Genomic DNA, 12971 nt, shown 5'->3' with positions numbered 1-12971 from the left:
CAGCTACTATTCATTCAGGTTCAGTATGAGCTCAGTCATTTCTAAGGAACGTTATACTCGTTGCCAGCCTGTAGCTTAGAATGTGAGCTTTATTTTGGTGTAGGTTGTTACTAAAATTTCCCGTAAAATCCCGTCTGCTAATGCTTTTGTCCCGGTTTTGGGGATTTTCTCCCTTCAAGCCAAATTACAAAGACACTGGCTACTGATTCATGCAGTGCTGCTACCTTTGGGTGTTTCAGTGAACTATGTCCACTCTCGGGGTAAAGCAGCACAATCACTGCTATTCTATTGTTATTCGTCAGATTTAAATATTTGAATGCCAATTGCGTTTGCTGTTTCGGTGGCACGCCGGGGCTTTGCCCTGGCCTCGCTGCCATTGGCGAGCGCCTGGTTGAATGTATGCTGCAGTCAACGTGTTAATGAAAATTATTTAAAGCAATGAAATAATAAATATTTACGTTTGCGGTGGGCCGGTCTATTACACATGTGGGAGGTAGCTTTGTTACCAGCTTATGGCATTGTTGCGGTTCCAGAGTTGATTTTGTTTGGGCTGGTAGCTTTATTTAAAGCACTTCAGCAAAATTTATCAAACCCTTTTCTTTAACTATGCCTTTCTAGTCTAAAAAGAGTACAGAAACCATCCGCTTAATACTGTGTGGGAAAATCGTTTTTAGAAAGAAGATGATTTTAGGTATTGTTTTCAGCTCGTGTCCCTCATGATGCCAAGGGATTGCCCGATGCCATCAGATACGTAGGTGAAACGTACCATAGCATTGCACAGTTGTTTGAAGAGCAACCCAAACACGACTGGGAACCTCTAGGAGATACACTACATATCTACAAGGGAATCTTGGCCTCCTTCCCAGACATCCTGTCTGTTCACAAGGTCTAACAAAGATTTATTTAGATTAAGATTCTCTTTATACAAGCACTAATGCTTCAGTAAATTTGTTATGCGATACTGTCAGTTCATAGGTACATGCATAGTGCAGGTTATACAAGCGGTATTGTTGTCAGCGAGTCTGCATTAGCCCGGCGACGAGCAGTGCTAGCACAATCTGCTGCGCTAGCACTGCGGCGGACAAAACACAGAACCAGGTTATACACAACTGACGCACAATCGTAGTAGGCCTATGTGTTTTAGTGTATTAAACATAAAATTATAATTTTTTCTTTGATGGCCAAGCAACCAGTACTGGACTATTTGGCATGGATTGACCATTGTGCTTAGGTTCTGTTAGAGTGTAATAAAAATACACATTTTATTGGAAACTGAAAGGTAAGTATTTGGAATGAGAAAGTATTAATTGCTATTATACATTCTAAAACTGTATAGCTAGAACTGTTTCCAAAATCTGCAACAATACCTAAACAACTCAACTGGATGGTGTCCATCATGGAAATAAGTGAATGACGCAAGAACCAGTGTTCGATTTGCGGCGGAACAGAGTTCTAGTACCTCTCTTTCGGAAAGATAAAAATATTGCCATAATTAGGTACTAAACACATTAAATAGTTCACAGCTCCAGCATCTCATTTTTTACAAATCGAGTGCTGGGAAGGACTATCAGCGCTGTTTATAACAGGGGTACACGCCAGTGATGCATATTCTCCCTTGAATTTGTTAAATTCACATTTAACCTGATACTGAAACTTGTGTGTCCTCGTTCCCATGACATGTGCGTGACGTCATTGTCGCTCGTATAACATGGGCCTAACCTCTCCATAAACATTTCATCATGTTAGCTAGAATCGGTAACTAGTTAGGGGGTGATTGGATATTTTAAGTAATTGTAAGAATATGCCAATATTTTTTTTATTGTGAGAGTATAAAATTGTTCAACATTTTCCAACTGAATTTATTTTTCAAACATTTGAGATGAAATTAGAATCTGATTCATACATTTAAAAAAACTAATTATATTAGAATGTGATTCATATATAAAAGAAAAACTAATTATATATCAAAATTATGCTATAACTAACACTTGGTAAGTTGTTGGTTCAGTTTCTACTCGTCCAATGCATTCTATACTGTACAGGCTAACCTTTTTTTGTTTATTACACAGGCCATGTGAATTGAAAAATGTAAGAGGCATTGGAATTCAGCATTTAAAACTTTTGGGAAACTGTATCAAGTTAATGTTTGAGTATTTAATCAACTTAAAATAATTCTTTATGAGCAGTAATAGAAAGTTTAGTTTGGTAATAAACAAAAAGGCTTACTTTTAAAATAAATTATTTAGTCCATAAAAAAAATGCATTTAGTTTGTTCATCAACTATCCAATTTCCACCAGCTGATAGCTATAATAATACAGTTATAATAATACAGTTATTCAAAACTGTATAATTTATAACCGATGTACTTACTTGAGTAAATAACCTAAAAGCATTTCACAGCGATGTACTTTGCACAACTCATCCCTCTGTTTTTTGTACAGAACGCTATTCAGAAACGCAAAGATTGTGAACGTCAGACTTTGGAGCATAAGATGGAGCAGTCACAATATCAACAAGTGGTTCAACGAACTGACGTAGTCTCTTACGCACTTCTGGCAGAGATCAATCATTTCCACAGTGAGAGGTCACTTCAAATCAAGAGAGCCACCAAGAATTTTCTCTTTGAACAAGCCGCATTTTACCAAAAGGTATTTGTTTACCTCCGCAGTTGACTTTAAAAAAATCCTAGTTCTATATAACTCCAGTTATCATACTTGCTTACATAAAGAATTTATAACAACTAAAACGACAGTGATATGAAACGTTATTAAAGAAGGTAGAAGCCGGGATTGTGGCAAAATCCTGAACATCTCCCTTGTCTGCTTATCCTGCCCTTTGTCTCCTTAATTCTCAAGAAGAAAAAAACCCTTTGCAATCTAACCTATTTCATTTAGTTTAAGTAGAGTATAATGCTTGTTAGTAATGCATTTTTTTACATCTACAATGATTTATCTACTTTTTATTTATTATAAACTGCATTATTTTAAAATTAATACAAATAGGAGTTGGGTTTTGAAAACTAATGGTTTAAAAAAAGAAACTTTTCTTATACAGATAATTATTTGTAAATTTTACTCCCAGGGCAATTTGTCAGTTAATTCACTCTGAGATAATCAAGGTTTTAGTACTAATATAGGCTTAGATTACATGTTTGCTGTCAAAACAATCCTTGATGATAGTGCGACTACTACAGCTGTTTCAATACAAATAGGAGTTGGGTTTTGAAAACTAATGGTTTAAAAAAAGAAACTTTTCTTATACAGATAATTATTTGTAAATTTTACACCCAGGGCAATTTGTCAGTTAGTTCACTCTGAGATAATCAAGGTTTTAGTACTAATATAGGCTTAGATTACATGTTTGCTGTCAAAACAATCCTTGATGATAGTGCGACTACTACAGCTGTTTCGTGCTTTTAAAGTAGAACATCTTCAAGTTGAGAATGTCTTGCTAATAATCCCTTATGTGGAGTTCGTCAAAAAATACAAACAAAACGGGAAATACATAACGAATACATCATACATGACAATACATTTAAATAACTGGTCAGCCAGACTGCCATTCATATCACCAACAAGCAGGCAAGAAAAAGACGAGATAAGGATAGCACAAGGGTAGGGGTCAACGCTGCCGAAACGTGACAGTCGCGATTTACCTTCCACAGGCTCTTGTAATCAATTCAGTGTCTGGTCCACCAGTTATTTAAATGTATTGTCGTGTGTGTTGTATTCGTTATGTATTTCCCGTTTCATTTATATTTTTTTACAAACTACACATCAGGGATTATTAGCAAGACATTCTCGACCTGAAGATGTGCTACTATAAAAGCACAAAACAGCTGTAGTCGTCGTTCTACCATCAAGGATAGTTTTGACAGCATACAAATAATGTAAGCCTATATTAGTTGATTCGGACGATCCAGAGACCGCTCCATCATGAAGGTTTTAGTGTTTTGTATAACATTTGGCAATTTATTATTTCATAGTATTCCATCCAATAAAATATATTTTTCTCTATACAGTAGAACCTCTTTAATCCAAACTAATTGGGACCAGGGGTAGTTCGGACTATTGAATAATTCGGATTACAGAACATATTGTTTTTTTTACATAACAATAGCTTAAACATGGCTAAAATTGATCAACATTATTTTGGAAGTAAAAAAAATGTTTTATAAAGTAAAATACAGTGTTCATTTAATACAGTAGTAAACATGGTGAATAAACAGTACTGTAAATTAAATAGAGTATAGAATAAACAGGGTGTCTACCAACCGGGAAATCGGGGAAAACCGGGAATTGTACTTAATTTTTTATTGGCCATGAAATGTACGGAATTATCCTTAAATGCCAGTTAGGAGCACATAAAAGGTTTATCAGATGTTTGTTTACATTTTCATAATTTATTACTAGAGTTATTATGCAATAAAAATCCCATTAGCAATTTCAAACCCATTAATATTTTATCACGACAATCAAGTGTCAAGTCAAGTACTTCCAAGAACTGTTGACTCAGTTATAGCTCATAAAAGTTGTATCACTTTTATTCCTTTACAACTTCTTTTTTTATTACTAGGGTAATTATTATGAGATCCCAAACCTGTTTTATCGTGAAAATAATAGCTTTATAATGGCTGTTAAATTTCACTTCTTACTTGTACTTTGGCTTAAAGATTCAATTTGCCGCGGCCATTGCCTAGTGCCATAAAACTGTTTATGGTTTCATATTAAACATGTAAATAATCTACAGTTTTATTTTGTAAGTTAACCCCTTTTTTATGGATATTTGATCTTTTAATTGACAAAACCACAAGCAATGTTGTTTGCATTAATGTTTTATCACTATGTAGGCCTGCTTGGTTTCAAATTATGTCATTGCATTTTCTGTATCTTTGTCTTATATTGTTGGCTATTCAGGTTTCAATGTTTTTTGTTTCCCATATATTTATTTATTGAGTTGTATGCTTTAAGCAATCTAAATCTTATGAACTAGAATGATGATAGTGACTTTGCTGCTATTATAACCTCATTGTTTGGTACCCAGTTTATATAGGCCCTCCTAAATAATTAGGTCTAGGCCTGGGTATTTTGATTCTTGAAAGAGCTGTAAAATATATTAAGAAAATGTAATTGAGCCTAGATAAACAACTAATGATTGCTATGTGTCTATATTAACTTTGCAAATGAAAATACAATAATCTTACTCTGTGCTCATTGCTTATTGGTAGCCGCTTACCATACCTTGATTTTGTACTAAGAACTGAGTAACAATATGCATTAAAGATTTTTTTTTCAAAAGTAGTCAAGAGCCTAACGTTGTGCCAGGGCGAATCATGCCAAATTAATCCGCCTGGATCGGATAAGCTATGTTATGAAGTTTACGTGACCGATGGAGATATTTGTCGCTGTCGCAGGAGACAATGATTGCGTTTCTCTGTTACACTATAAAAGCTTTACCTAAAGTATAGGTAGGCCTATACTTGTTTACTTTCAATAAATTTCTATTTTGAAATTTTTAACTCTTATCTATTGTTATTATTTACTGTTCTCTCTGGTACAACTACAGTTAATAACAAGATTAATACAGTTTGACAAATCAGGAAAATTATTCGGTAGGCCTAATGACACCGACAAAGGTTACGGCAAAGTGTCCTTAAATGTACGGGAATTGTCCATGAATTTTTTATCCAGAATGTAGTAGACACCCTGAATAAAGAACTGCTGTACTGTGTGTAGAGTAGAGCAATGAGGGGTTCGGATTAGTGGACGTTCGGATTACGGGGGTTCGGATTAAAGAGGTTCTACTGTATTAACAATGTCCAGCCTAATTTGTTAATGTTTAATTCAAAATTTAACACTGGTAAATTTAATGTAGAACAATTGTGACAGATCTTCGTACAGGTGCAAACTGTCAGGAGGTTGTTTCAAGGTATGATCTAAGCACCGTTTCTCCATAGTAAATGACATGGTACCAGTTGAGTAAATAATCAATAGTTTTTCATACTTAACTTCATATAATCATATTTAAATTTCATCACAGATTTATTCCAGTTGCTAATAGAACGCGTTTTTGGAATAAAATAGGAATTAAACAAAATATGTCTCCCAACACAATCCGATATATTTACATTTATACTGTAAACACTTATAACGCGGTAAATATATATAAACAATGCTACTATGGCAATTTATTTTGACCTGTCACACTGGTTATCAGGACCATAATAGGAGACTAAGCCAGATACAACTAAAGTTATTTAAAAATAAAAATTAAATAAAAACTGTAAAAATAAATGATAAATGTAAATAGAAGAAGGTTTTCCCATATATTTTTGTACTATTTAAATGTTGTGATCCTGCCTTGTCAAATTATTATTATTATTTTTTTCAATTATTAATATTTTGTACCTAGCACGGATTGTGTTTTTAATACGAGGAGTTAGCAAAATTAGTAAATATATAAATGGTATTCAATGGATTACCACCAAAGAATTCAACTGAAATTATTTAACATTTGCCTGAGTATTTGAAAGTAACTGAAAATCCTAACTCATTAGAAAAAGGCTATTGGGATTTCTGGTAAGAAGATCGCTTTACTCTGTCGAAGGATTTCTTGTGTTGAATACTTTTTAAATAAGTTGTTGATACAAAAGTAGTCAATAAATTAAGGTCTCCATTGAGGTCCCATTGCAGCCAAGCAAGCTAGTTCAAATCTGACAACAATGCCATACTCTTTACTTCATCCACTACTATTCTAGGTCTCAATTCTATCGAATTATTAGTCTCACCAACAAAAATGTTAAGAATAGTCGGCAAGTATATTTATGTTTCATGTATTTATACAATCTTACATAAATTGTTTCAGATTGCTGCCAAACTACAAGAAGCTTGCACACTATTTGAAGAGGACTGAAGCCTTTAACATTGCCTTCTCTACTATTCCATTATGTTATGTGTAAATTGTAAACGGGCAATTTATTGGTAGATCCTATTAGAAAGAGGAATAGTGAATGCAAGGGTTGCAATATCTGGTGTTAACCTGATGGTATTGCATTTTTCAGGTGTGGCTGTACCCAGTACATTCAACCTTAAAACTCTTTAATATGATCTACCAATCATTCCACTCTCTTGTATTTTATATATAAATATGTTAATCTAAGAGTATTTATTTTAAAGTTACTGAATAAACCAAGTGATATTGCACTATTATACGAGGACTGTCCAGAAAATAACAAACATATTGAAGTTTAAAAGTAACAAAATCAGATCTTATCACCCACTAAAATGTAGACTCTTAACTATATGGTTGACATTAAAATTAGTGAATTTATCATGCTGATGCACAAGATTTTTACCCTCTGTGTAGAAATTCACTGCGATTTTGACCACGGTCTTATACCTTAATGCAATATATTTACTATAAAATTTGGCAGTGACCAAAAATCCGCTATAGAATGTCCTGTAATAAAAAAATATTAATTTTCACATGTTTAGTTGTTTAATTTGTTTACCAGTTAATTGAATACACAACTAGCATCACATTTTGTGGTACAACGTTGATTTAACAAATATTAGAACTAATACACTCTAGCTTCTACTGGCTTGAAGAATCTTTATTTCTTTCTCTACATTAGTTTTCACAACAAGTTTTTTTTTTTTTTTGCTGCAAAATCCTTATAACAAACTTTTTTATTTAAGATTTCGTTTAAGATTTTATTTAAGGTTTTTAGTTACAGCATTTAATTTAATAAAACTTTCTATACAAAGCTCAATAGATGCAGCACACATGTTACAGATAGATGTGGAGTGGTGAAACACTTTGACACCAAGATTACTGTTCTAATCACATTTAGTTCCATGCTAGAACGAAACGTGTTTTACTGACTGGACGGTCTTCATAGTTAATTTGTATATACTGTACAGAGTAAAGTAAGTGTTCAAGGCTTATGCCTAACAGTGCTAATTTCTCATTTGGTATTCTGTCTGGTTACACTAATGTATAGTCATATTTTCCTAGATTTTCAAGTTTTTAAAAACTGTTGTTATTGTTATTATTGTTATGTCTCAATTCTAGCCTTCTGTGTAGCTGGTTGAGTTTGTATTTTGAAGCAAGTGCTATTATTCTTTTTGTTTCTGATGTTTAAAAACTTTGATGTTTGCGAATGTTGAGCAATCGATTAACAATTTCTAACTGTTTCGGTGTACAAGATCATAATACAGTTTAGATGACTCCAGCTTTAGTTCAAGGTACAGAATAGACCTAGGACCAAAACAACTTTTAGAGCAGTTAACGCTAACTTTTGACATATTTTTATACACACATATATATAAATATATTTTTATGTGACTTATATTGTGAAGATGCTTTATAAAATATACTATTTTAAGTGTAAAAAAAATGTTTTTGCTTTAAAATCTGTTGCTTTAAATAAAATAATTTGCAAGTCCAAATTCTCCTTTGTTATTCTTTGCAGATAAACCAAAGTATTTTCACAAGCAATTTCTTATGTGGCATTTTGTTTCCAAAATATTTAGTGAGTAACAGTTTTTAGATTTGAATACTTGATATCAGTCTGGTATGGTGGTGGTAAAATACTGGTGTTTCCTAAGTCTAGGGATTGTCCTTTATTTATTATCAAAAGACAAACTTTCAGTCCAATACATCACTGTAGATCGTTATATCAACTGTATACTAAAACAAATTCAAAAACCACTGAAAAATAATAATAGTAACGGTAAAATTGGAAAGAAATTGTAAGTTAAAAACGTTAAAAGTAATATTAATTGTAAATAGCAATAAAAGTCAACTACTAACAAAATAAAAATGAACGGTAGGCCTATCAGCAAACTGACACATACTTTCTCCCATTAGCTTTTCAACAATTTATTATAATGGATGACGGGGAAGTAACTATATTATTTTATGTTTTAAATCACAAAAATTGATTTTTTATAAAGAAAATCACAAAATTTGTAATAAACTTTTGAACCATAATTTTTTACAGCACCACGGGATGTATATGTTGTTTAGAGTTAAAAGGAATAACACATTAAAATTGTTAGCAAAATTATTCTAGCCATTTTTGTGAAAATCTGATATTTCTGTCATTTTATGGTAAAATCACCATTGAAAAAATCAGAATTTCAAATTTTTTTTAGAAAACCTTTTGATACCTTGAGTAGTAAAAAGATACCAAATCTCATCAAAATTGGACGGCAGGTGTAGTCTGTGGCTCTACACACGCAAACACCACTTCGCACATTACTTTTGTGTGTTTAGTGGAATCCAAAATCGTATATTACCATTTTCCACCAAAAAAATGTTGGTGAAAAGAACACTTTCTTCATGTACCATGTTTTGGGGTAGAAAGTAAAAATGACACTGTCTATTTCATATACAGGGTTGGACAAAAGTATTGACACTCCCTATTCAGTTTTTGTAATGGGATTTACCAGGAAAACCAAACTTTGCACAACTCTATATGGCATAAAAGTACACTTATTTGTTTGAAACCCCAAAATGTGATATTTTGGGGGCAGCTAAAATTTGTAAATGAAAAGTCCTATCATTTTAAAGGTTTATTTTATTTAAAGGTCAATAGTTACAAAGAATAGAGGCAATAACTAGAGTTCTCAATCTCAACTGATAACAGAAAGTCATCCATTTTTTTCATCAGCCTATTAACGTTTTAATCGGTTGTACTCTAGGAGGATTAAACATTAAGGAGGGGACACGCTCGAGTTTCGTTGAAGCCAGCCTGACCGCGTGCCGCAAAGATATTTTATATTTTATATTGCTTAACATCAAGGTCTAAAAATATGGCTTAATATGATATAAATATAAACAATTGAAAATGTAATGACAAAGAAAAATGTTTTACTTTTTAAGTCCAAAATTTAAATGGAACGGCTGTGAGTGTAATAAAAGCGAACGCCGCTTTGAATTTTTTCTTGACTTTGGTTATTTCAAATTACCTGCCTAGACACAAAAATGCCTTAACACTAGCAAAAAATGGTATTAACAATTTTAGAAAATATTTAGGAATGCTAATTTAATATTTTTTCACCATCCAAAGTGCATTTTGGATTTAAAACTTAAATTTAATAAGTTTGTTTTAAAAACTAAAAAAAATTAAAATACCCCCGCCGCAGCAAACCTGCTGACTAAGCGAATTTCCATTCGTCTGAATTGATTTTCAGTTAAATATATTTTAATAACATTAGGTTTAACGAGTACCTAGGTTTGCTGCTACAAGGAAACTAACTTAAGTGTGTTTTTGAGTATAATATTGATAGCTTAGTACAAAATAAATAAATTTGCCAAGTTTGATCAAAATATATTCATAAACAAGCAAACTACAACATTTGACAATATTCTCCATAAGAATAACATGGGAATTTTGAATTTACAATTTTTTAAATTTTCTCCGTTACTAATAATCGAACAAAAATACTTTTATATACTAAATTATTTGTTTTTTTAAGCTCTTTAAAAAGGTCTAAAGAGAAATTGGGAAATTTTGTGTTTTGAGGGTCAAAAGTGAGAAAAACCAATTTTTACCCCATAAAACCCCCCGTAAAGCCCCGTTCCCATGGTCCAATCGTGCTGGTTCGCGAACTCATTCAAGTTTATCCCGCTTTACACCTTTAAACCAAATTTCATCAAAATCGGACAAAAATTACTCAAGTTATCGCGTTCACGGACGTATATATATATATATATATATATATATAAATCTATATATATATATACATATATAAAATTTGAACGAACAGTGTTTTTGGCCTCTGGGGACATCAAAATGAAAAAGTAAATCGGTCTCGGGCCTAGGTCTTACCGTGCCACCTACGGTAATAGCTACTTCCCTATAGGGAAATTCGCTAAAAGGTAATACGGTTCTTTTAATACTCTTATCAAATATTGGTAAATAAATATACTACTTTTATTTTGAGAAACTCTTAGGGAACACAAATAGATTTATTATTTGTATAGATACATCATATTTATTTCAAAATCGTAGTTAAAGTAACCATATGTTCAAAGTCCAAAACAATTCATTTAACTTTGATCTTCAATAATAAATTTTAAATAGGTAATAGTTCTTATAGAAATTATTTACCCATTTGATAGGAATTTAATTTACTTTAAGAATGCCATCGGTGAATAACACAGGTGTTTTAAGCACACGTTGATTTTTTTCTCTATCTCTCCCATGTTATAGCTGCTGCTTTTTGCCACTCTATGGCTCCGCGTGCCCCTCTAGTGTTCTGCTAAAGCTGGCTTCACCGCAACATGTATATTGCTATTTGTGTGCCCTCTCCCAGGTAAAACAAACTCAATATTACTGTAACACGAAACTAAAAAGTACTTTTTGATCTGAATGAATATTTTTGCCCAGAACCTCAAAATGGAGTATTTTGGGAGCAGCTCAAAACTTTTAAATAAAAGCCCCATCAAGTGACACGTAGACCATAAGTGAAAAAGAGTATCAGCGAAAACTAACAGGTCCCTATCTCAACCCACTGGCAGAATATTTTAGTTTTCATCAACCTCCGAGACCCCACTTAAAAATGTCAATATCCCCTACCAACAATAATCAAGTTATACCAGGAAAGCTAATTTGTTAACACCTCCATAAAAATTAAAAGTGTACGTAAAAGTGTATGTAAAAGTGTAGTTGGTATTAAAATTAATTTTGCCAGGAAACCAAAAATGTTAAATGTAAAATCTGAAAACTAAAAACCCCCTGCCATTTTGTAATGGGTTGAGATAGGGACCTCTAGTTTTTTCAGATGTTGTTTTTAACAGATGGCCATTAAAATGAGATGCTGCAACTCTTATGGAGCTTCAATTTAAAATTTTCTTAGCTACCTCCATAATACCTGCTTAAGTGTAATACTGACTAAAAAGTACTTTTGCCTCATATTTTATGCATGCAGTGCGGGCTAAAGTAGCTCTTTTACTCCCTAGGTAGTAAAAAGCCTTATTATTCCCTAGGGAGTAAAATACAGCTGTTGTAAATTTTGATTGTAAGCAATCACATGTATCAAAATTATGTATCAAATTATTTAATCGGTCGTAGCATATGTTGCATTCTTGTCAATAGTTTGACATATCGATATATGAACACAAACACAACAGTAAAAGGCAAAATGATTGAATCAATTGTTTAAACAGCTGCTTGTTTGCATTAGCAAAATTGAAAACAAGTTGAAAGTCTTTTTTAGAGGTTATCTTTACTTGAAAATTATTTTTGTTTATCTAACTTAGTTCGTTAAATAATGTTGCAATATGACAAAAAATATAGTTCATCACACTGCCAAAAAGTGTATTTTCATCCTCACTCATTTTCCAAAACTTGAGCTCAGGCCGACAAGAGTCACTTTACGCCCTAGTAATGAAAATATACTATTAAGTTTCTTGTCACGGTAATACTATGAATAGTTTTACTATGAATAGCTGGTACAGTAAAACCCATTAAAACACCAATAGGGGATATTGATGTATATTTTTAGGTGGGGTCTCTCAGGGTGATGAAAAAAAATGGCTGCCATTCTGCAATCAGTTGAGATACAGACCTCTAGTTTTCGACGATATTCTTTTTAACTGATGGCCTTTAAAATTATGTTTCACTTAGAGGCTTACATGTAAAACTTTTGAGCCTCCCCCATAATACCCCATTTTGGGGTTCCGGACAAAATTGAGATACCAACAAAAAAGTATATCTATATAGGTGTGCTGAGTTGGGTTTTCCTGATGTGCTGAATGGACATTAAACTTTGTTATTTCCTATCAATATATACCTAGGGTTTGTTCCAAATTGCACATCAGTTGTAGTAGCTCTGAGGACCTAGCCTTTAGGTATACTATAGAGGATCTAGTCTATAGTATTGTAGATGTTTATGCCATGTAAAGGGTGATCCAATATTAGTTTCCTATTTTGGCAACAATGACAATTGAACATCTGCTC

At 32.7% G+C, this 12971-nt stretch overlaps 1 protein-coding gene across 1 annotated transcript in view; it reads left to right on the top strand.

The window, feature by feature from the left end:
• LOC128998169 (sorting nexin lst-4) overlaps window positions 1–10007 on the top strand; it is a 45961-nt gene extending 35954 nt beyond the window's left edge. The window contains exons 9-11 of the mRNA XM_054424182.1: window positions 705–886; window positions 2443–2649; window positions 6866–10007. Coding sequence (XP_054280157.1) covers window positions 705–886; window positions 2443–2649; window positions 6866–6913 — 437 coding nt within the window. The 3' untranslated portion in view covers window positions 6914–10007. The remainder of the gene's footprint in view (window positions 1–704; window positions 887–2442; window positions 2650–6865) is intronic.
• Window positions 10008–12971: the final 2964 nt, after the last annotated feature.

Source organism: Macrosteles quadrilineatus, unplaced genomic scaffold (genome assembly GCF_028750875.1).
Source record: "Macrosteles quadrilineatus isolate MER2022 unplaced genomic scaffold, UCM_ALF_1.0 Scaffold_7__1_contigs__length_78375512, whole genome shotgun sequence".
NCBI classification, from domain to species: domain Eukaryota; kingdom Metazoa; phylum Arthropoda; class Insecta; order Hemiptera; family Cicadellidae; genus Macrosteles; species Macrosteles quadrilineatus.
Note: the sequence above shows the minus strand (reverse complement) of the source record. Positions and strands in the feature narration are given on the sequence as shown.